At 35.3% G+C, this 24,764-nt stretch overlaps 1 protein-coding gene across 1 annotated transcript; it reads right to left on the bottom strand.

Moving 5' to 3' along the window:
* Nucleotides 1–6,290: 6,290 nt before the first annotated feature.
* On the bottom strand, nt 6,291–19,288 carry LOC112048929 (ras-like protein family member 10B; the record flags this gene model as incomplete). The annotated part of the gene is given in 2 exon segments (XM_052882794.1): nt 6,291–8,162; nt 19,140–19,288. Coding segments are annotated over 2 exon segments (770 nt in total), but the record flags the coding sequence as incomplete, so codon positions are not given.
* Nucleotides 19,289–24,764: the final 5,476 nt, after the last annotated feature.

Below are 24,764 nucleotides of genomic sequence, written 5' to 3'. Positions count from 1 at the left end.
GAAATAATTTTTCAAATCGGACCAGTAGTTCCTGAGATTAGCGCGTTCAATCAAACAAACAAACAAACTCTTCAGCTTTATAATATTAGTATAGATAAGCATTTATCTAAAATCATAAGACTAGTGAAAATATTATTTAACTAAAAAACATGACGTTAAGTAGGTACATGTAATTAGGGTACTTTATTTTATACATTGAAGCTACAATTTATAGGTTTATTTATTAATAAAAACAGATATAAATATTAATTAATAATACCTACATTGTATGAGGTATTACATACACGTATCCAAATCTACAAATTCACATATTAGTAATTTTATTTTCTAGCACTATTTTCATAGAGTTAAAATCTTAATTAATGAACTTCGTAACTAAGTCTCTCGCATAGTTTATTGTTTTATAACGTCTAATTCGGAAATAGAATGAGTGCCTGCAATAGCCAGACCTGCTTCATAAAAGCTGAAGTTTGTTTGTCCATGCTCGGATTACTGTTATAAAGGGTGTCCCGTAATTAATTGATAATACACAAATGGTAGATACTTACACCACCTAATGACCTAAAAATAATTTGAATAGTTTTCCAAAAATCCCTAGGGTGACCAAGTTATATTTTTTATTCGGAATTTTAAAATTTTCTTTTTTGAACCAGTTTTTACAAAACTAGTATTTTAATACGTTAATAACTTATTTGTTAATGTTTGACAAAAATCAGATCTTTAAAATCTTAATTACTACTGTTATAGCATTGAAAAAACTGATTCGAGATAGAAAAATTTGAAAAACCGAAAAAAATATATAACTTGGTCATCCTAGGAATTTTTGGAAAACTATTCCAAGTAGTTTTAGATTATAATTTGGTTTATCTACCATTTGCATTTTATCCATTAATTACGGGACACCCTGTACGTATAATATACCTACTCGTATGCTGTACATACCAAGCGACCAAGCGTAGGCAATGGAGTTTGGACCATGGTGCCTTTGTGGAGATAGCAGGTTTTTTATTTCGTCATGGTAGTAGGTTTCAAAGACCCTCAACTTTCCAAAGTGTAACTTTTTCATTTGAAAAGATCTTTATTTCTACTTTTTATATAATTTTTAGCATCTCTAGCTCTCTAGTAAAGTGTTGCTATGAAGCCAAATGTCTGGCAACTAGGGGTATGATTTATCACGATAATATCCTGTGGATATAATAAAATCATTGTACATTGGTTTCTTACCACACTTACATACTTGAAATATCGTCCACGTTAAAATAGATGTAAGCTTTTAGCCCTTAATTCACCCTCTTCCGATTTTATTTTCGCAACATAACCTTTTTCATTAGTCTAGTATTAGTCTCATTCAATAGTTTCAGCGTTATGCCTTGTCTACAAAAAGACGGACAGACAAACAGGCAAATAATTAAGAAAATGTTTATATAAGATATCTTCAATGTACAGAATTGGACCTGGTTTAGTTTTATTACGTGTATAGATGTGTTGCTTTTAGCAACACAGTAAGCTGCACTATTACTAAGTTTACTGCATCTATTTTACGTATGCTGCACCCTAAGTAAGTAGTAATTTACTAGCTCCATGTAGGAGCATGATTGATTGAATTTACCAACAGCTTCAGCCCTTCAGCTTTTAGAAAATGAAGAAGATCTGACCATCTCAGGCCCTTAATCCAAAATATTAAGTAGAAAAGTGTAAAAGTACCCTGTCCCAATGTTCTGTTTCTTTTAACGAAAGCCTTCAGGGAAATACGAAATGAACGTTCAGAAAGCTCAAAGCTGCAATACTGCCTCAAGGCTGTTGATTAAAACTTTGTGCTGTATCCATTCATCCGTAGTGCCTATCATAAAAGCACCTTTTTGTTTTAGTTTTTAATAACAAAGATTTTTGAATAATGCATTTTTTTCGGTTGTTCAAGGTACTCGTTTAGCATAAAAAATCTCATGTTTGACAGATTCTTAAAATGTGTATTATTACGTGTTTCATCATCATCATTATCAACCCATATTCGGCTCACTGCAGAGCTCGAGTCTCCTCTCAGAATGAGAGGCGTTAGGCCAAATAGTCCGCCACGCTGGCCCAATGCGGATTGGCAGACTTCACACACGCAGAGAATTAACAAAATCTCTGGTATGCAGATATCCTCACGATGTTTTCCTTCTCCGTTTGAGACACGTGATATTTAATTTCTTAAAATGCACACAACTGAAAAGTTGGAGGTGCATGCCTTGGACTGGATTTGAACCCACACCCTCCGTAATCGGAGTCAGAGGTCACATCCACAGGGCTATCACAGCTCTCATTACGTGTTTATAGATTATAATGTTCTGTTAATTGTTTTTATTTTGCACTTAACTACTCGTAACTTTAGACACATTTGCTTGAAAATTACCTATTCACTTTTGAAGTATTTTTGTAAAAACCGATCTTATCAATTTATATTTTTACATATTTAATGTCTTTAGTTAAAAATTTACTTCAGACAAACAAATAACTCAATTGCCCAAACGTCAGAGCCGAGTCCAAGTCTCAGAGCAAAGTTAGAGTCCCTTGAAAGACGCTTAAAAAGATAAAATTCAGACCTCTATCTTGTTCTAGGCTCTCAAAGACTGTACTCGCCCAACCCTACAGTGATACTTCTACGGAAAAAAAACTTTCATCGGCATTGTGCCACAAATTCGACGTTTTCGTTTTGTTCGACGTTCCAAAGGGATTAAATCACCGTTTCATTTGCAAAATGATGAGCCCGCCTTCAGTCTAAGCAATTACCTTCCACACTGTATTTCGATCAGGGGAAAATTCCCTTGTCAAGTGTTTTCCAATAGCCGTTTAACCGTAGGGCTACAATATCGTCGTATAAACGGCGAAGATCATAAGGAGCCGTAAAGTCGAGCCTTATTTGAAATAGCCTGAATGTCGTAAAATTTACAACTCGCAATGAAATTAATGCATACGGCGAAAAGAAGGCCTGGGGTGACAAAAGAGAGCAAGGGTAATCTTAAAATATAAATGCGAAAGGTAATTCATCATATCTCGACAAATCACTTGACGTACACTGTTGAAATTTGCCAGGGATGTAGTTCATAGGTAGTAGACCACTTAGAACGGATTTTTTGATAGGGCTGGAGTAAGGGGGTCCAAGGGCTGACAAAGTCGCGGGCGTCCGCTAGTATTTTTATGTAACAACCAGACCCTCAATTTCACCCGCGTAGTTCCCAGTCCCTTGGGAATATATCTCGATGTGTAAAAGTGAAAGGCTTGAACAAAAATGAAATTTGGCAGGGAGGTAGTGTAAATTTACTAGACGTCCGCTGAAAAAAGGATTTTACGACAGAGTCAAAGTTTAAGGAGGTCTAAAGGCGGATGAAGGCTGCGCTAGTTATGGATAAAATATAGCCTATGTTATTCAGCCTACGTCATGCTTGTCAGTACACGAATATGGTCAAAATCCATCACGCGAAGAATACGCTTGCCGCGATAATAGGACTAACGCATGTAATCGCTATTTTAACTTTAATTCGTTCTTATTCTCACGGCTTGAGTCTAGCTTAGCGATAAGCTTGATCCGCTTTCACAACGAGTTTGTGGCCCCGCATGTCATGCAATCATATTCCATCGATCAATACAGGAGCGGCGATGGGAATGACGTTAAGACCCATCACAGCGTTTGATATTGATACCGATAAATCTCGGCGTTCATTGAAATTACTATATTCTCCATTATGCACTTAACGCATCTTTGAAACAATGAAGAAATGTATGTTTTTTCACACTAGTAAATCATTTTAGTAATTGAAAAATCGATAGAGAACGAAAAAACAAATGAAAATAAAAAATAAATTAGCATTAAACAATATACGCACCGAGTTGAGAATTGTTCATCTTTTCCTTGTTTAAAAATAATAATATAATTTAATTTAATTTAGAATCAAAATGCCAAATTCAAATAAATAAAAATATTAATTTTTAAGGACTATAATAACATTTTTGATTCAGTTAGAAAGAAACAGAACATCGGTCTGATTTTCGTAAAAAGATGAAACTATTTAAAGCCTTATAAAAATATATACAGCAGATATAATACCATACTTAACCGATAAACAATAGTTTTAGATAATATATTACACACGGTAGATATTACAAAAATACATTTATGGAACAGACTCATATAACTAAATTGTTTACCTAACAAGTTTTTAAAGATCGTAAATCTACTTATTAAACAACAAAGTATATAGCTACTTATTAAAGTAAGTGAACTTAATTAAATTGATAAGTATTTTTTTTCTATTTCGAAGTAACTTAGAATAAAAATAGTATTATTTTTAATACATACACAACACATTCGTATTATTACGTATTATAAGTATAGGTTTAAACACAAAACATTAAACTTTCGAAGACTTACGCTAGGTTAAAAATAGATTTGAAATTGAAAATAGTATTAGATTCTACGTTTAAGAATCTAATTATTGTGCGCCGATTTAACAGTGTCAGGGTCATATTTGTCTCTGTCCATTGAAACTTTTAATTTGTTAGTGTAACACATAAGAATGTGTTTTCAGTTTCGGCTAATACAGACTTTTAAATTTTAAATTTTCAAGTAGTTTTACGTTTAATTATTGTGCGCCGATTTAACAATGTCAGGGTCATATTTGTCTCTGTCCATTGAAACTTTTAATTTGTTAGTCACATAAGAATGTGTTTTCAGTTTCGGCTAGTACAGACTTTTAAATTTTAAATTTTCATGTAGTTTTTGCGAGCAAATCGCAGTGTGTGTTGTTACTAAAAACCAGGTTCCAAAAAAGGTACAAAATCAAAAAGTTTTGGTACTTTTTTGTTTTGTACCTTTTTTGTTGCGTAAATACGAAAAATGGGCTGTCTCTGACAATAATACTGACTTTCATTTTTATTTATCATTGTTAATGTATTCTTTTCATAACGTAGACAAAATCGTAAATATTTTTTCTATTTCATATCATACCTCAGACCTGTATCGCACTCATAATCACAAAACAAAATTTTCTGAGGAAAACGAGCTTAGATTTGGTATATATCTTATACTAAACTAGAAGTTTTTGCCCGTTTTTTACACAACTCAATTACACAAAAAGGTATTTTTACAGAGCTCTTTAACCGACGAACACGATTACAACTATTTAACATCGATTCTATAGAGACAGTTTTTATAATCGCATTAGATCGTTGATCATATACTTTGACAGAAAAGTAACGTTTAGCGAGGCAGGTCCTATACAATAATTGGTCTGAGTATCATACTCATATCAAATAAACATAAATATCAAAAGAAAATAAATACACTTGAGGTATAAGTAACCAAACGTAAAAGTGGAACCATCAGACGATGTTGAAATATAATCCCAAAACATTATTACTGGATAAAGTTCTTCTGTATTTGAATAATGAATAAAGATGCCCTAAAAATGTCTCAAAGGGAATTCATTTAATATTTCTCTCTTACAAAGTCCGAGGATCCATATGAATTTAAGAAATATAATCTTCCAATATGATTGGAAATAGAATAGAAATAGGTTTATTTGAGTGAGTCTGTCTTTTTATGTTTCGATAGGTTTTGGTCGTGTTTAAAGAATCATTGTAATAGACAGTTTCATAGACATAGTTTTCTTCATTCAATGTTAATTTTTTTTTAAAGAATTTTTGCCATATTTTTTATAATATGCCCAATTTTCCCATTCCCCTCCAACTTCCCTTTCTTTCTTTTCTTCTTCTTTTCAACTTTCCCACTCTCCAGTCGGTAAAGACTGTGCTAGAAGTGGGTACGACAATGGGCGGGGATCGAACTACCACCCCTCGGTGATGAGTCCAACCGCTCTTACCGTTGAGCTATTGAGGCTTAATTAGAGTATTGCCATGGTCTCACTTGATGCTAAGTGATGGTGCAAACTCAAAATGGTAGCAAGGTACCAGGGACCAAGTTGATACTTAACCCTGATTGCATTGTAGTACTCCATCAGGGTTACCTACTGGAACGCTAAAACCTTTCGTGGTACGAGTACGGAACATTAAAACTATGATAATTCTTAAATTAAGCTGAACTAGAACCCTTTGTTTATAAACATACTTATAAAACATATACGTAAATACATAAGAGAGCTCATCGAACAATCTGAAGACTTTTTGTATTTTAAATGCCAGCGTCTGTAATCATGCATAATGTAAGCAAAAATGCAGCCTAGATGAAAGAAAAAACCTGAACTAAAATTGACAGCGCCTTACACAAATGACAATAAGACTGCCATTACCAAATGACAATGAGCGCCATTAAGACATTAGCGAAGCGTCTGGGGGACTTCTTTCATGAAAGGGACTTGCCTAGAAAGTGCCTCATTCACTCTTGACTTAACGATCGTATTCTATATCTTCGTAGAACGAAACAGGAACAAAGCCAAAACGCTTCGTACCAGTCCAATGGAAGTTAACTACAACATTCCTCATATTTTTTTTAATTTTCTAGAGCTCCATCGATATTGAATGATTATTGTGTACATTACAAAAGTTAATACGTTTATTTTTGTTATTTTTATTATTATTTACAATTTAGCCCTTGACTGCAATCTCACATGACGGTAAGTGATGACGCAATCTAAGATGGAAGCGGGCTAACTTGTTAGGAGGAGGATGAAAATCCACACCCCTTTCGGTTTATACACAACATCGTACCGCAACGCTAAATTGCTTGGCGGTACGTCTTTGTCGGTAGGGTGGTAACTAGCCACGGCCGAAGCCTCCCACCAGCCAGACCTGGACCAATTAAGAAAACCTCAATCGGCCCAGCTGGGGATCGAACAGAGCACAAGCTTAAATAAGTTAATAAATACGTAATTTAGCACTTACTAAATTAACTTGATAAAACTGTTCACATCGAAGCATATTAAAGCTAAATTATACACAGCGACGCCACTGAAACAACAATAACAGTATTAAATCGAAATTCTGCTCATATAACAGTAAACCACAAAGCAGTTTTCATAAATGAGATCATATTAATCCAAAATGAAGTATCTCTTTGTTAAAATGTTAACATTTCTGACACGAATTTTATCCGTGATTAACGTGTGTTTCTATATTTCGAATTTCCATTGACCACTTAAGTTTCCTCAGAAAACAGGATTTGTAAGTAAACAGCATCTTGTAGACCTTTCAAATCTTAGAAGAGTGCCTAGTTATACTTACTTCTAAGATTCGAAAGGTCTATGCCTAACATAGACACCATAATTAAAAGAATTGTGAGATACCGTTGCAAAAAAATAATTTTAATTTTTGTAAACACAATTTTTTTCAGGTAAATCCTCGTAAAACATTCAAGAGCTTTAAAATGCAACATTTTCAGAAACGAAAACGTCCTCCACTTGTAATTTATTATATTCAATAGTCCTTATTTATTACAAATACCTTATTAAGGTTAATTTTGCTGTGTAAAGGTCTTATCAGAGCGCAAAATGCAGACTCGAGTTTCACCATTTGTGGTACTTCATTGAGTTACACATGTCTTTATAGAGCTAAGCAACAACACAACGATTTTCATGAGAGGATCCACCACCAGCCGTCGAGTCTGGAGGAGGATCAGATCGACTTCCTCCACTCCACTCCAAAGCGTCTATCATCTCCATCAACTCCTTAAACACAGCAATGACCCGCCAATTATACTTCGCAGAACATTCCACGTAACTACACTTCCAATGTTTGCGAACAAGATTGACGATATTCCGTCTTTTCTCTCTCGAGTCTCCACAAGCGCTTTCAGCCATAGCCAGCTGCTGCAAGCCGCTTGCAGCAGACGGCGTCGTACTGCATAGAAGATCCTGTTTATTCCCTACCACTAAAACGGGAACGTTCCTCATATCGCGACTCTCTACCATCTGATCTCTCAAAGTTCGTATATACTGAAACGTTTCCACGTTAGAGAGATCGAAGACTAGGATGTAAGCTGTCGCATTTCTCAGTCCGTAGAATCTGTAATGCGCCCACTCGTAGTAGGAGTTGATGGGAAAGTATGGTATCACTGGCACGTCTGTTATTTTAACTTCATATAAATGCTCGTTGATGATCACCGACGGGTAGAACGTGTGTTTGCGGTCGGTCGGCAGGTAGTCCTCCGAGAAGTCGCTCCAGACGAATTGCTGGAAAAGAACAACTGTTTAATGGTACATTCACTTGAAGCTACAAGTCGCAATTCGGATAGTACACCACAGATAATTGTGATATATTTTCAATTCGAAAAACCGTAGTAAAAATCATTATCAGGGTAATGTATATATTAGAGCTTTTCTAACTGAAGAAAAACATCAAAATCAAAAGGCTTACTTTAAGCTAAGTTATCTAAATTTGTAGATAAGTATCCTACCACCGGGGGTAGTAACAATATTTTATTTAATTGGCTGTTGCTTGGGATGCTTGCTATGATCATACACATAAAGACTGACTAGGCTAGAGACATTTAAAAAATATAAATTTGTAATAGCTACCAAGTTACTAATTTAAACCAATCTTTGCTGGGAATTTCATATAACATCTTTCACTTATAAAACAACGCATACACAGCAATATATATATATATGATGCTTAGAATTGTGGTAAAAGCTTTTGTACAAAATTTTGATGTTGTATGAAATTCCCTTATTCGCACGAGAGTTTTTTTTAAATACGTTAAAAAAGCCTTCAAATATTGTATGAATTTAAATGAAGATCTATTTCCATCTCCCAAAATTGAAAATGCAACACTGCTCGAAAAAAAGCGTCGTGTATTAAAAACGCTGTCGTGTGAACATACTTGGAAATGCATTTGTTGTATTTAAACGCATTTTTACTACCGTTAAAAAGACTCTCGTGCAAATGAGGACTTATACATAGTCCTTTGAGACAGCATAATTAAACCTAACTGTTGTATTAGACATTATTGAGTTATAGCAGTCCTATTGTAAAGTACCTCTTCACTTTATAAGTCAAACTCAGAATTCTGTGCATTTTCCGAAGTTGAACTTTATTGTGACTACCAAGAATCTCAAAACTATCTTCATTATACCATCTTCTGGGAAACAAACCAGACTTCTGTTACTATTTACTATAGTGGAGGGATAGATGTCAAGGTGCTGGCGAACCCGTACTAAAAAACGCAGTGAATCAGTTCAGTAGTTAGGCCTAATTCAGACTACATTATTATTTTAGTATTTTTTGGATTTACCGCCCAAAAATCGTTCGTACTCGACTGAAATACTAAAGTAGTCTGTATGGCCTATAACGATATGTGTAGTAACTTTCCACCTTTAATATTCATGTAATTTGCGCTAATGATGAGATTCAAAACATTGTCCGAGCCCCAAGTCGTGAAGTTGTTCTGAAAATGTCTTCCTATTTTTTATTTTGTTTAGCACGTAATTAGTTTCGACCTTGGACTGTTGTTTCCGACAATTCTATTGTTTAGAGAACTATAACGTTGCCAGTCTCTAGTGTGCAAATGTGTGGCATGAAAGCTCGGACCGAAATGTAGAATGAATAACAATGAAGTTCGTTCCGATCTATGCAATATCCAGTTATGAAACTCTAAGCCTTGATGATTTTGTTGGATAGAATTTTGTTAGATCCTACTCCTACTTTATCACATCACACCACACTATCACATTACATCACACTATCACAGTCACACTATAAAGACGAAAGTTTGTGTGTAAGTATGGAAATAGATTTTACTCTGGATTAACACATAGGCTACTTATCGTCCATGATTCCCGCGGGACTTGTGAAAAGCTGAATTCCACGCGGACGAAGTCGCAGGCGTCCCCTAGTAGATAGGTACGTATTTGCTAAAAATAATGTTTTTTCTTCAATAATCATTCTTTTATCAAGCCAATTATGTAACCAGATCCTTAAACATATATAACATTATAAATATCATATTATATTAATTGATTATGAAACACGGCCAAAACTCACGTGATATTAGGTCGGAGTATGCCCTAATATCACGTGAGTTTTAGCCGTGTTTCATAATCAATTAATATGAATAACATTCACGATAGTTTTAATTCTAAAATATCATATTATCATCTCCATATACTTATACGAGGGCATACATGGGTTCCCGGAAGGGACGTTGTATTGGCGACGAGCATTCCTCTTTTTATCTTTACCTACTGACCCCGGCTACATCTCCATTCAGTCTATAACACTGCATTGAGATTACAGTCAAGTCAGTCTTGTCATTGAATAAAAAAAGGGAAAATCTCAACGCTGATTATCTACAGCATAAAGCAAAAATGCTCAAACGATTTTCGCTCAAATACATCTACAGATAGCGTTTCTGTATTTTTTGTGTTAATAAAAGTAAATCGGATGGCATAAAGACACTCGGTCGGTGTCACGTTCCTCAATAATACGTCGTAAAGGCGTTATACTGCGTGCCTAAAGACTACGTGATCCTCGTAGTGATACTTGTGTATGTTTGAACCAATGTTTGATACAATGTTGGTTGTTTGGTTGGTTGGAGTGTTTTGTTTTATTCTTTACAAGTTAGTCCTTGACTACAATCTCACCTGATGAAAAGTGATGATGCAATCTAAGATGGAAGCGTGCTAACTTGTTTGGAGGTAGATAAAAATACGCACCCACAATTGCCACATCAACTTCGCTGAGCTATGTTGGTGATTTTGGTTCTTCAGCGGATATCCTTATTTCTGATTCTATCACGCAGGAAAACTCCAAGCATAGTTCGCTCCAACGCACGCAGAGTGACTCTGAGCCTTCATATGAGGCCCATTACAATTAGCGACCAAGTCTCAGATCCGTAGGTAGGTAGGCAACACGCACTGCTCGAAGGCTTTCGTGTTCAGGCATTGAGAATTTAGGCATAAAAAGATTCTATTTTATGCTAACTTATACTTAAATTAATGTTTTTGGAAGTTTTAAAAAAGTCCATGGCTTATGGCGCTGGTGATAACCTACAAAACCATAAAACTGGCTCGAAACATGAACAAAATTGAAATGACTAGTACCGTGTGTAACTGTGTCATCGTCATCATCATTAACAACCCAAATGCTCACAGTTGATCACGAGTCTCCTCTCAGAATGAGAGGGTTTAGGCTGATAGTCCACCACGCTGGCCCAATGCGGATTGGCAGAATTCACACATGTATAGAGAATTAAGAGAATTATCAGATATGCTGGTTTCGATATTTTTCCTTCACCGTTTGAGACAAATGCACAGAATTGAAAAGTTGGAGGTGCATGCCTGGGACCGGATTCGAACTATGCCCACCGAATCAAAAGCAGAAGTCATATCCACTGGTCTATCACGGCTTTGTTGTGCTGACACCCTATGATAATAAAAAGTCTTTTCAGAGAATATTGTAGAATAAGAAATACTTTGGTTGATACATCTAGATAAATAAAGGTGGTTTTATTTATAAGTGAGGGATGAGGGATGCTCCATTGTTGTTTCGCACAAAAGGTAAATTAAAGGGATAAAGGGTCGCCGGTATACCACGTGTCGGTCCTCTCGGGAGATTGTTTCTTGTTTGGCTTAGAGTACGTGCTCTGTGATAAAAGTATGAAGGTGTCTCCACGGCAACGATATTTTATACGATAGACTAGTAGACGCCGCGCGGCTTCACGATATATGGGCTATATATCACTGAAAGAATTTTGTAAATCGGACTAGACAAACAAACAAAAACCTCTTCAGTTTTATAATATTGTAATGAAATGATATTTAATTTCTTAAAATGCACACAACTTGTGTGTTGAAAGTTGGAAGTGCATGCCCCGGACCGGATTCGAACCCACACCGAATCGGTGGCAGAGGTCGTATCCAATGGACTATCACAGCATATACATTATAATACAAGTTAGAATGATCTAAATTACACATTCATACGTTTATATAAATACACATCTACATACTCGTTGAAGACACAACAACCTCGTTCCCAACAGCAATTTGCACGAAACCGAATATATCATACATTCTCTTAGGCCATTTTGTATGCATACAGCCTCCGAATGTGATATTATTCGAAAATTTATGAGATTATTCCCATTTCAACAGCCAACAGTGGCTCCAATATTTGGATATTTGGTAATCATAGCCACTGTTTCTTTATAATATCTACAAGTGGGACTCTCTTTGTTTGAGTTTGCGCATATATTAGGTACTTCTTTATCTCCGTGATATCATTGACAGAATGATTGTGATTATTATTTTTTAGTAAAATGTAAAGTTTTGAGAAGATACGAGAGAGAAGCTTCAAAAAGATAAAAGAGTGGTTTTGGTGGTGGACTTTTGTTCTAAATTTGGTAATTTTCCTATCTTTTCTCCTTTTCCTTTTCCCTCATTACTCTATCGAGGTTTCTTTGCAATGTTTTCGTCTGTGAAATAGTGTTACTGTATATGTACACTGTTTCCTATATTTTTGGGGCTATCAGAATTGAAGTTCTATCCATCCATGCAACTAGGATAAGAAAATGATTATCTAATGATTGATATTTATATTCTCGTATCAAAATATAACATATATGTTAAGAGAAGTGGAAGATGCTACCAAAGACACGGGAAGTGAAATAAAGGTAGGCAATTCAAAGGTTAGAGCCTCAATAGCTCAACGGTAAGAGAGGTCGGACTAATCATGAGGGGTGGTGGTTTGATCCCCACCCGTTGGTCTATTGTTGTACCCACTCCTAATGCAGTTTTTCCCGACTAGTTGGAGGGGAATAGGAATATTGGTCATATTTAAAAGATTTTTAAAAAAAAAGGTTGAGAAGATCTGATTAACAGGATAGCCGGTCCAGTGTGGAAACGTATCACCAAAGACAGAACAAAATGAAGGAGCCTTTATCCAATGACAAGCTGTTTAAAAAAAACTAGTTCTTATTTTAAATTAGAATTTTATAGATTAAATTAAACTTTGGAATTTACAGATATTTACAGTCGTTATCAACCCATATTGGGCTCACTGCTGAACTCGAGTTTCCTCTCAGAATGAGATGGGTTAAGCCAATTGTCCACCACGCTGGCCCATTGTGGATTGGTATTGGAATTAAAAAAAATCTCTGCTATGCAGGTTTCTTCACGATATTTTCCTTCACCATTCGAGACACGTGATTTATAATTTCTTAAACAGCACACAACTGAAAATTGGAGGTGTAAGCTTATTTTATCAAAATACTGCATCAATAACGAGCATGTACGGTGAAAGTGTGATTAATATATCATATTTGTTAATATATTATATTTGTTGTTATATTATTGTTTATAGTTTATTTGTTAGCACTACTATTATTACTATTCTTGTACGCTCAAACTGAAATGTACTAGCCTGTAAGTTTCACATAAGTGAATGTGTTAATTCTTAGTGAAATAATAAATATTTTAAACCCAAATATATAGACTTTGCTCGGCGCGGGATCCATTATTCTAAAGACTGATATTAATATTCTTGCCGATATGTGACAAAACAAGTCGTTTGTTCAAATAACAACGACCAACGTTGGATCACATAAACATAACGACTGTCAGGGAGCACGTAGTCGTTAATGATTCGGCTTTATGAGGCATTAACACGACGTGTCTCTTCCTCTTTGAATGTATTCTAGTTATACAATTGCGTTGACATTGTTTTGTTAATTAATTTTGTTACTAAATATAGCATTCTATAAGTATATCAAACAGTGGTTATTGGTGAAAATAAGCATGTAAAAAAGTGTGATAAACAAATGTTAATAAAAAGATAAAAACGAAAAATGCTGATAAAAATAGGGACTAATTAAATAATAATTAACCTCTTTTTTAAATACCAAAGGTCTACTTACAAATATATTACAATTTATAAAACTTTAAATAACTGAAATACTATACTGAAAAATAATAAAATACAGTTTAGATAATATATGAAAAATGTACTCGTATTGTATTGTACATGTACTTATATTCTTTATTATAATAATAGAAAAAATTGTTAAGCTATTATCATTAAATAGCGGACGCCCGCGACTTCGTCCGTGTGAAATTTAGTTTTTCACAAATCCCACGGGAACCATGGATTTTTCCGGCATGAAAAGTAGCCTATGTGTTAATCCAGAGTAAAATCTATTTCTATTTCAAATTTCAGCTAAATCGGTTTAAAATTGACAAAGTTTCATATAAATTTTCATCCCCTATCGTATCCCTTGGGGGTAGAATTGATCAAAATCTTCTTAACGGATGCCTACGTCATAAAACCTACCTGCATGCCAAATTTCAGCCCGATCCGTCAGTGGTTTGGGCTGAGCGTCTATGTCAGTCAGCCACCTTTGAGTTTTATATTCTAACTGGTAAAGTTTGTGTGGGTAATCTCTGGATCTACAGAACCGATTTTGAAAATTCTTTCACCGATAGAAAGCTATGTTATTTGCGGGTGTCATAGGCAAAAAATTTTAAGCTCTGTGTTCTTTCGGGAACCGGAACTACTGGTGATATAAGGCGATCGCCATACGGTCGGCTTTAGTATTCTCTTGGCGTTAGAGCCGTCCACATTTCTTGATGTGTAATTCTTTATGGGTTACTTGGGATAGGCGGGGAGAAATAGCTAGAGCAGTGAATGGTGAGTGTTTCCATGTCGGAAGGGAAGTTAATTAAGTTGTCCTGACAAATATTGCGAATCCTTTCTTCGACATCAGTTTTCTAACTTTTGTAATCCACTTCAGAGTCTGCTAAAAATTGTATATATTAAACAAGAATGTATTGTAATACATTTAAACTGAAGCCTTTCTTTGCGAACAGTACAAGGTGTCGGATTAAATTCCTCCTGGAGGAATATCAAACTAAGTACGTAATTAGTACCTCAGCGGTTACTGTTACCTTAACCCTTTGTGTACATAGATACCCTCTCTGAAGGTGTTTAAGCAAACGGCTCTAACTTATATAAGCTTTGAATTTAATGAATATTTCATGAAATAGTGAACCGATATTAAACGTAGGGCCTACGCAGTTTAGTTTGCCACAGCCTAGCGAATTTGTTGCAAGTAAGTTAGCAATAGCTTCGTAATATATAGTGGTTGTTTTTAAAAACTGTACATAGTGATTGTTTTATTTACTTAGTCGAGGTTACTACACCATTCGAGTTTCTCAATGATAAAGGTGCTTGGAGGCCGTTGAATCAGCTTCCAGCTTCATACAGGAAGTAAAACTATAAGAAATTGTTATGTTGTTATCATTATTGTTTTATTTATTTATTTTTATTTAATCCACGTATAAGACTAACTGCAGGTTTAGCCCGTTCGAAGTGTTCCTATCTAACATTTTGTTAGACACTTCACTAGGAATGTCACTTGACAGTTATCAATGTCAATCAGTACGTCTTCGAATTATCGTTTCTTTCGTTCGTCCATTATCCATTAATCTCGTCCATTATCAAAAGGCACTAGTTACAGGTCGTCTGCTAAGCATAGTCCACCTTGTACGTTTTAAACTACTGTTTTTATTTTTTCTTACAAAGAAACCATAATCAATTGAAAAATGTAGAGTGATTCAAGACATCGTTGGACAGTTCATAATTTTCAAGGATAGGTTACTAAAAATCTCTCAAAACATACATTTTTCTTTTTGTACGGTAGGTATATGTTGTTCTTATTTCGGCCTTTATTTATATACTTGTAATTGTGAAAAAGTTCATTTAATTCAACTATGTCAGTCAATCAGTCTTTCGCGACTAGTTGGAGGGGAATGGGAATATTGGTCATATTTAAAATGATATGGCAAATATATTATAAAAAATGAAAAAAAAAAGTTTCATCAATAAAATAAACCCGTACAGACACACCGTTAATCGTTTGATTCATTTATTTTCCAGCCGCTCGTGGCGTATATAATCAATGAAAGTTTTATTCTCTAAATGTTATTTATTCTATTTATGCAATGCAGCGCTAAATTGCGCTACCTATATTGAATGCACATGATTGCATCGGGGTCAATGAGATTACACCTATGGTTAAACTAGCAGTCGTTGTTATACTAGTTCACGTCACCGTGGGAATACTGGGATAAAATATACTTTTAAACACTTGCCATTCGCAAATAACGTGGCTTTCTATTGATAAAATAATTTTTAAAATTGGTTTAGTAGATCAAGAGTTACACCCTACAACCACAGAGTAACGATCATACAGAATGAGTCTTTACAAGCAGCACCCAGAACCAGAGGTGATGATGCCTTTCCCCAGAATCCGCAAGAAAAACAACAGAAAAATGTAATACGCAGACAGTAACCAATTAATTAACAGTTTGAAATAAAACAGTAACATTTACTTAAAATGTTATAATTTTATACATAATTTTTAGGAAAAATTAATTTTTCTTTAATTTTTAGTTAATTTTTTATTCCATTAATTTAAATTTTTCATTTCAATGCAAGTGTTATAATTCGTTAATGTAATTATTTTCGTTTAATTTAATTAAAAATAATTAGATATGTGGCTGCTTATTGTGATTAAACATTATTTATTGTGAAAATAAAATACGTACTAATAGATATATTTTTCTAACATATTGTATTTTTTCGCTAGTAAGGTGAAAAATTGTATGTGTCACACGACTCACGAGAGCAAAGTATTTCGCTTCTTTCGCCTTTGAATCCTTCACAAGGCTCCGGATCATAACGTAGAATCACTCGCTACGCTCGTGATTCAATTATAAAATCCTTCGCTTGCTCGGGATTCAAACTCGGTACTCGCAGCGAAAACGAACTTTGCTCTCTTGTTGAGCAACTAACTGTTATATTTGTTTGAACGATTATGTTCTGTATGCTCAATGCTCATAATTGGTTTACTGGTATAATTTTGTTACACTATGGTATTACCAAAATACTAGTATAATATACGGTACGTAGAGGTAAATAAATGAAAGCTTCTACAAATACGAGCCCGCTTTTATTGGAGTATGAAATATTTGCGTAGGCAATATTATTTCCTTCCTTCTCTTTTAAATTGTTTATTTTATTCGTACGAGTTATTCATATATCCCGACTTTATTATAGTGGTGACATGTTCAGACTTTCTCTAGATAAGCGCTTCTATACTATGTGCGCTGTAGCATGGTGCGGGTGACAGTTGCCTTATGACGTTCATAATACGTTCGATCATCGTGAATCAAGTCAAACTTTCATGAGGTAAACGAACTGTTCAATAGTTGAGGCGTGAAAGAGTAACAAACATTCATATCATCAAAATCATCAGTTTTGGCAAATCTCGGGAAACCATGGATTTTTTCGGGATAAAAAGTAGCCTATGTGTTAATCCAGAGTAAAATCTATTTCCATTCCAAATTTCAGCTAAATCGCTTCAGTAGTAGCGGCGTTAAAGAGTAACAAACATCCAAACATCCAAACATACATCCAAACATCCATACAAACTTTCGCGTTCATAATATAAGTAGGATATATAGAGCAACAAAAAAGTATTGAATAAAAATTTTCGTATCTCAAAGGAGAATTGAATGAACCCTTTTTATCGAGATGGCGGAAAATGCGCATAGGAAAATCTTGGTCATGAAGTTGAGGCCAACTTTTCTAGGCTCCCCCACGTTATATTCAAAATTTAGCTTTCTCGGTTAATTTGCATTTAAAAGCCCATTTTTCGACAAATTAAATTTTTAAATTATTATATTATATTATATTAATAAAAACATTGTTGCCTTATTGGTCATAACATGTAATAATAGCCTATAGCTTTCCTTAATAAATCCATCATGAAAATTTTGTTTTAATTCGAACCATATATTTTCTGTACCATTAGAAGGAACCGACTGGACTTCCTTATAAGTTCAACTAACGAAACAAGTGAAATAGCGTTAGCAGAAAAATGCAAGTGGAAATTCTGAAAGAATTTTCCTCTCCTTCACATCAATTTTCATTTTGTACTTCAATTTTATAAAGCTGCGTTGAAAATTGTGTTTTTAGTTTATTTTCATGATGTATGTTTCCATTTGTCGGTGTTGATAATTTTATCTGCCAAATGAAAATGCATGAAAATTTTAATGAAAATGTTATGTAGCTACGTTGGTAAACCGACGCTTTCATTTGCGCTAAAGCTTCACTTAACAGAAAGCATAATTAAATTTAATAACACAGACAGTATGTAACGCCAGTGATGTGTGCTTTATAAAAGTACTAGCGGACGCCCGCGTCTTCGTCCGCCTGGAATTCAGTTTTTCACAAATCCCGCGGAAAAGATAGATTTTTCTGGGATGAAAAGTAGCCTATGTGTTAATCTAAAGTAAAATCTATTTCCATTCCAAATTTCAGCGAAATCGCTTCAGTAGTAGCGGCGTTGAAGAGTAACAAACATCCAAACAAACATACATTCATACAAACTCACGATAGTTTAAATTCTAATAACTTTAAATAGTTTAAAAAACTAACAAATAAAAAACACTTTTAGCATGCACTACAAATTATAAATATTGGATTTAAGTCACGCGATTATTTTTTGGTATTTCTAACAGCAAACCCTTTCACTTGATATCATATCATGGGGGTGGATTTCAAACAACCAGTCCGTCATGTTTGGGAGGCCGCCATATTGGATTTGTAATGACGTTTCTTAGCTAGTTATGTATTATCATTAGAAATCAAAGCTTGTGCAAAATTTCATCCTAATCGAAGACCAGGAAATGGGCAAATTAAGATTCCAAGCTTTTCTTACATACATAGTTACAAGTGATTGGGCAGGCCGCCATATTGGATTTGTAGTGACGTTTCTTAGCTGGTCATATATTGTCACCAGAACTCAGAGCGTGTGCAAAATAACATCCTAATCGAAGACCGGAAAGTCAAATTAAGATTCCAAGCTTTTCTTACATACATAGTTACAAGTGATTGGGCAGGCCGCCATATTGGATTTGTTAGCTAGTCATGTATTGTCACCAGAACTCAGAGCGTGTGCAAAACTTCATCCTAATCGAAGACCGGGAAGTGGGTCTAATTAAGATCTTGTATAATATTCGTCTTGTCAATGAGCACTCAACAAAACGAAATGTGTTCCAGACATTGGGAGCTAGGCTCAACCTTCTCCTTAAAATTACGCCAAAGATGATGATGATGATGATAATGATGATGATAACGGAAGATACCACCTGTATGATACTCGTCTTGCCAACAGCGGGAGCGCCCAACAGTACAACTTTGATGAGGTCCAAACTCTCTGGGCTGGGCTCAACGCTGGGCGCGCCGCCCACGGTCATGTTGCCCACCACTCCTCGCTCCAAGTAGTCCAAATCCAGTTCTGTGAAAAGAAAACGTACTTTAGTACAACTTTGAAAGAAGAAAGAAAGAAAATATATTTATTACTACATTATGCCACACATCACAGTTATTTAAGAAATAATACCTTGCGATATGTGGCATAACCTAGAAAAAGGTCCCAGCTCAGCATATTGGTATATGCTCCCCATAAACAAAGAACATACAGCGCTGATTTTCAGGTCAGACCCAACCAAGTGTCTTTGCAGTATTTTGAACAGCAACTGTTGATTTGTTGCCAGCTCTTCTCAGCAAAACCTGCCTTCCAAACCGGTGGTGGTAGTCTTTACAAATAGTTTAGAGTACTACCAACCTATTTTTTTTTAATATTCTTTACAAGTTAAGCCTTGACTGCAATCTCACCTGATGGAAAGTGAAGAAGCAATCTAAGATGGAAGCGGGCCAACTTGTTAAACGTAGTATTAAAATCCACACCCATTTCGGTTTCTACACGACATCGTACCGGAACTCTAAATCGCTTGGCGGTACGTCTTTGCAGGTAGGGTGGTGACTAGCCACGGCCAAAGTCTCCCACCAGCCAGACCTGGACTAATTACGAAAACCTCAATCCAGCCGGGGATCGAACCCAGGACCTCCATCTTGTAAATCGACTGCGCATAACACTGCGTCACGGAGGAGGAGTTACTAGCTGACGCCGCGTGGTTTCCGTTCCCGCCGGAATACGGGGATTGTACTTATAGCCTATAGCCTTCCTCGATAAATGGGCTATCTAACACTGAAAGAATTTTTCAAATCTGACCAGTAGTTCTTGATATTAACGCGTTCAATCAATCAATCAAACAAACAAACAAACAAACAAACAAACGAAATCTTTAGCTTTATAATCTAATATATAAAATTCTCGTGTCGCGGTGTTCGAACTTGAACTCCTCCGAAACGGCTCGACCGATTTTTGTGATCCTTAGCGTGATTGTCGGCCAGGGTGGAGAATCGGCCAACATCTATTTTTCATCCCCCTAAATGTTAAGGGTAGGGTAGGGTAGGGGTAGGGTAGGGGTAGGGTAGGGGTAGGGTAGGGGTAGGGTAGGGGTAGGGTAGGGGTAGGGTAGGGGTAGGGTAGGGGTAGGGTAGGGGTAGGGTAGGGGTAGGGTAGGGGTAGGGTAGGGGTAGGGTAGGGGTAGGGTAGTGGTAGGGTAGGGGTAGGGGTAGGGTAGGGGTAGGGTAGGGGTAGGGTAGGGGTAGGGTATATTAGAATAAAACGTTCTTTCACTGCGTATATCACTTTAATTACGGAAATCAATTGTGCCAACATACATGATACTTAACAATAGACATAGAGGATCAAAGACAATTAACATTGTACCAACTATTATTTTGTTACAGTATTGCTATACTTTAATACCCTGCCTTAACAAAATAAAAAAATTATAATCCAATATCTCTATATGGCTACTTTTATTTTAATTAACAAACATAACAATTTTAATTTTGAACAATACCTAGCATGTGCAGAAATTTATAATGTTTTGTTGACAATAGACCTTTAGTTAAAATGTCAGCGGGCATTTCATTAGTAGGAATATATTTAATATTAATTAATTTATTTTTAACCGCGTCTCTGACATAATGATAACGAACATCAATATGTTTGGATCTATTATGTGACTGATGATTGATAGCTAATTTCAATGCACTTTGATTGTCGCAACATATATCAATAATACATTGACTTTGAGTAAGCTCATAGATTAAATTTTTTAAATAAATAGCCTCTCTAGTTGCCTCTGATAGAGCTATGTATTCAGCTTCAGTGCTGGAGAGAGAAACTGTTTTCTGTTTTCTACTCTGCCATGAAACTAAAGAACCACACATGGTAAAACAATACCCAGTATAAGACTTCCTGTCAATACTGTCACTAGCCCAATCAGCATCAACAAAACCTTTTAAATCTGCATTATCTTTACTATACAATAAACAGTAACTTTTGGTTCTCTTAAGGTATTTCAAAATTCTTTTAGCATGATTAAAATGACTTTCATTGTAACAATTATTGAATTGGCTGAGATAGCTAACTGAATATGCTATATCAGGCCTAGTTAAAATAGCTAAGTACATAAGACTACCAATTAGTTTCTGAAAAGGAATATTTGTCATACAAAACTCAGACTTTTCAAGATTCAATTTACACTCAATTGGAGTTTCTGTAGTCTTACAGTCAGACATGCCAAATAAATATAACAATTGCTCTATATATCGCTGTTGATCTACACATATAGTATTTGACTTGTTATCTACATTTATTCTCATACCTAAGTAACATTTTACAGGACCTAAATCTTTTAGCTTAAATTCTGAACCTAATACATTTTTCAACTTGTTTGTTTCCTCTACACTATTTGAAAAAATTAAGAAGTCATCAACATAGACTGCAACAATAATTTTAACATTATTAAACATTTTTTGAAACAAACATGGTTCATATTTACTATTTTTAAATCCCAAGTTACATAAACAATCTTTAACTTTTTCATACCAAACTAAGGAAGATTGTTTAAGCCCATAAATAGCCTTATTTAATTTTAACACTTTACCTTTACAATTTTCATTTTCAAACCCTTCAGGAATAGACATATAAATATTTTCTTTTAATTGACCATTTAAAAAAGCTGTAGTAACATCTAAGTGTGTAATAGACATACCCCATTGTACACTAAGAGCAAATAACAATCGTAATGTGGAATGTCTTACCACCGGGGAAAAAGTGTCCATATAGTCTATACCCCTTTGCTGGGTAAAACCTTTTGCCACAAGTCTTGCACGATAACGCACTTTATCATTTAAGTCCAATTTTTTGTTTAAAACCCATTTACACTGCACTATTGACACATCACTTGGAATGTCCACCAGATCCCACGCTTTGTTATAGTGGAACGACTGCAACTCTTCGTGCACGGCCTGCCTCCACTGTTGAGCCTCAGGCCCTTTGAGCGCCTCAGAGAAAACAATATTCTCTATTTCTTGATAATTAATATCAGTTGTGACTTTTAAACCAAAACGTTCTGGATTTCTCCTGTTTCTTTTTGAAGGTAGCTCTGGAACCTCACAAATCTGTTCTTCTGTTAGAGTGTCATCACTGACTTCAGAAGTAGCATTAGTGTAAACTGATGTGTTTAAACTACTCAGAGATTCATTCAGTGTAGTTTCATCCCCCACTGAATCTCTGCTTTCATTATTTGTTTCTGAAACTTGATTACTTATATCCTGATTTAATTTTTCTTCCTGAAACCATAACGCGCTGTCTTTTTCTTGCTCCTGTGAGTATGTTTTTTCTTCCATAACAATAACATCTCGCTTCACCGTTATAGTATTTTTTCTTGGGTCATACACACGATATCCTTTTGTGTTTTCTGAAAATCCAACTAAAATATATTGTTCTGATTTTCTATCCCATTTTAATCTCCTTTCTTTTGGAATATGTACCATTACTGTACATCCAAATAAACGGATATTACTTAAGTCGGGCTTTTTGTTATACCACATTTCAAAGGGTGTTTTATTTTCCAAGCTTGAAGAAATACATCTATTTTTAATATACACGGCTGTGTTTGCTGCTTCAGCCCAAAATTTTTTATCCAGTTTTGAGTCAAAAAGTAAGCATCTTGCTTTTTCAATTATAGTTCTGTTCGCTCGTTCACAGACACCATTCTGCTCTGGAGTGTATGCTACAGTTTTCTGATGAATAATGCCTTGCTGTGCCAAGAAATTCTGCATTTCACCATTACAAAATTCTCCACCATTATCTGAGCGTAGTATCTTTATTTTTCCATTTTGTTGGTTCTCAACCATCGCCTTGAACTCTTTGAATTTTTTCAAAACTTCATTCTTTTGTTTCAAGAAATATATAAATGTCATACGACTATAGTCATCCACAAATAATAGAAAATACTGTGAACCTGCAATCGACTTTGTTTCCATTGCTCCACATATATCGGCATGAATGATGTGTAGTGTGCGAGTACTCCTTTCACCAATATGCGAAAAAGGTAGTCTGCTCTGCTTCCCTTCACAACAGATCACACATCTATTCTTTGTCACATCACTTGAACTCGGGAATGTCAACCCGTCAACAATGCTCTTCATTTTATTTAAATCACAGCTATTAATGTGTGCTAATCGTCTGTGCCACAACTCTGCACTTTCTACTGCCTTTAAACCTAACCTACAAATCTTATCTTTTGTTTTCAACTTGTAGACGCCGTTAGTCAATTCTGCAGTTGCAACGAGCTCATCAGATCTGTTACGGATGTAACACTGATTTTGATTGAAACTTACTTTGTTTCCATTATGTATCAGCTCGCTTACGGATAACAAATTAGTTGTTAAGCTTGGCACACACAGCACATTTTTAATTGTGATGTCATAATTATGACTGCTCGTAATTTTAACGTCACCATAGCACAAAACCGGCACTTTTGTATTGTTTGCAATTGTAATTTCACCTAAAGTTGGTGAATACGTAGCGTTGTTTATCCAACTTTCGTTCGACGTCATATGCGCACTTGCGCCAGAGTCGACGTACCACTCGTTTTTATTATACATTCCGTTTAGAAACACGACGTTAAATGCATTTGTAGACTCATTTTTCTTTAGCAACGGACACTGACTACGGTAATGATTCTTTTTACATTTATAGCAACTTATGACTTTTTTTTCAGTAAAATTCATTCCGCCATCTTTGTTATAGTTCCGCGCCTTGAAGTTATTCTTCGCAGCGAATGCAGCGCCACTGGAATCTGTATCGGCAAACTTTGTAACTTCCATATCAATTAATTTCGATTTGATCGCATCTGTAGTTATTTGCATACCAGAGTGCTCTATGGCCATAATCATAGGTGAAAATTGATCCGGCAAACCTGCTAATAATAATGATCCAATCCATTCCTCCGTGATTGTAAAACCTGTGCCTTTTAATCTCTGGGCTGTATCGACTAATTCAGTGACGTATGATGTCATAGAACTACATTTTTCTTGCCGTATTGAGATTAAATGCCGTAATAAGCTTATTTTTCTAGAATAACCTGAGTCATCGAACATGTTTTTCAGCTTCATCCATAACTCGTTTGAACTGGTTGTTTCCTTTACATGCACGTACAATCCGGGATCGATGGTTAAAATTAGCTTCGCCTTTGTTCTTGCGTCTTCTTCTGGTTTAATTTCAAAGCTAGGGGTCGGCTTGATGTACTGTACCATGCCCTCAAGCACCAGCAGATTTTCCGCCGCAAAACTCCATTCATCGTAATTATCTCTTCCCTTCAATTTCGGGATACTTTGAATGTAATTCACTGCCATGATTAATTATTACGCGAAAAAACAACAATATTTCAACTGTACTATACTAAATACTGAAATATTTAACTAGATTAAAACAGATTATTTTGCCCATAACCTATTAGAATAAAACGTTCTTTCACTGCGTATATCACTTTAATTACGGAAAT

Source organism: Bicyclus anynana, chromosome 8, assembly GCF_947172395.1.
Source record: "Bicyclus anynana chromosome 8, ilBicAnyn1.1, whole genome shotgun sequence".
Classification (NCBI taxonomy): Eukaryota; Metazoa; Arthropoda; class Insecta; order Lepidoptera; family Nymphalidae; genus Bicyclus; species Bicyclus anynana.
This window is presented reverse-complemented; position numbering and strand designations above follow the sequence as displayed.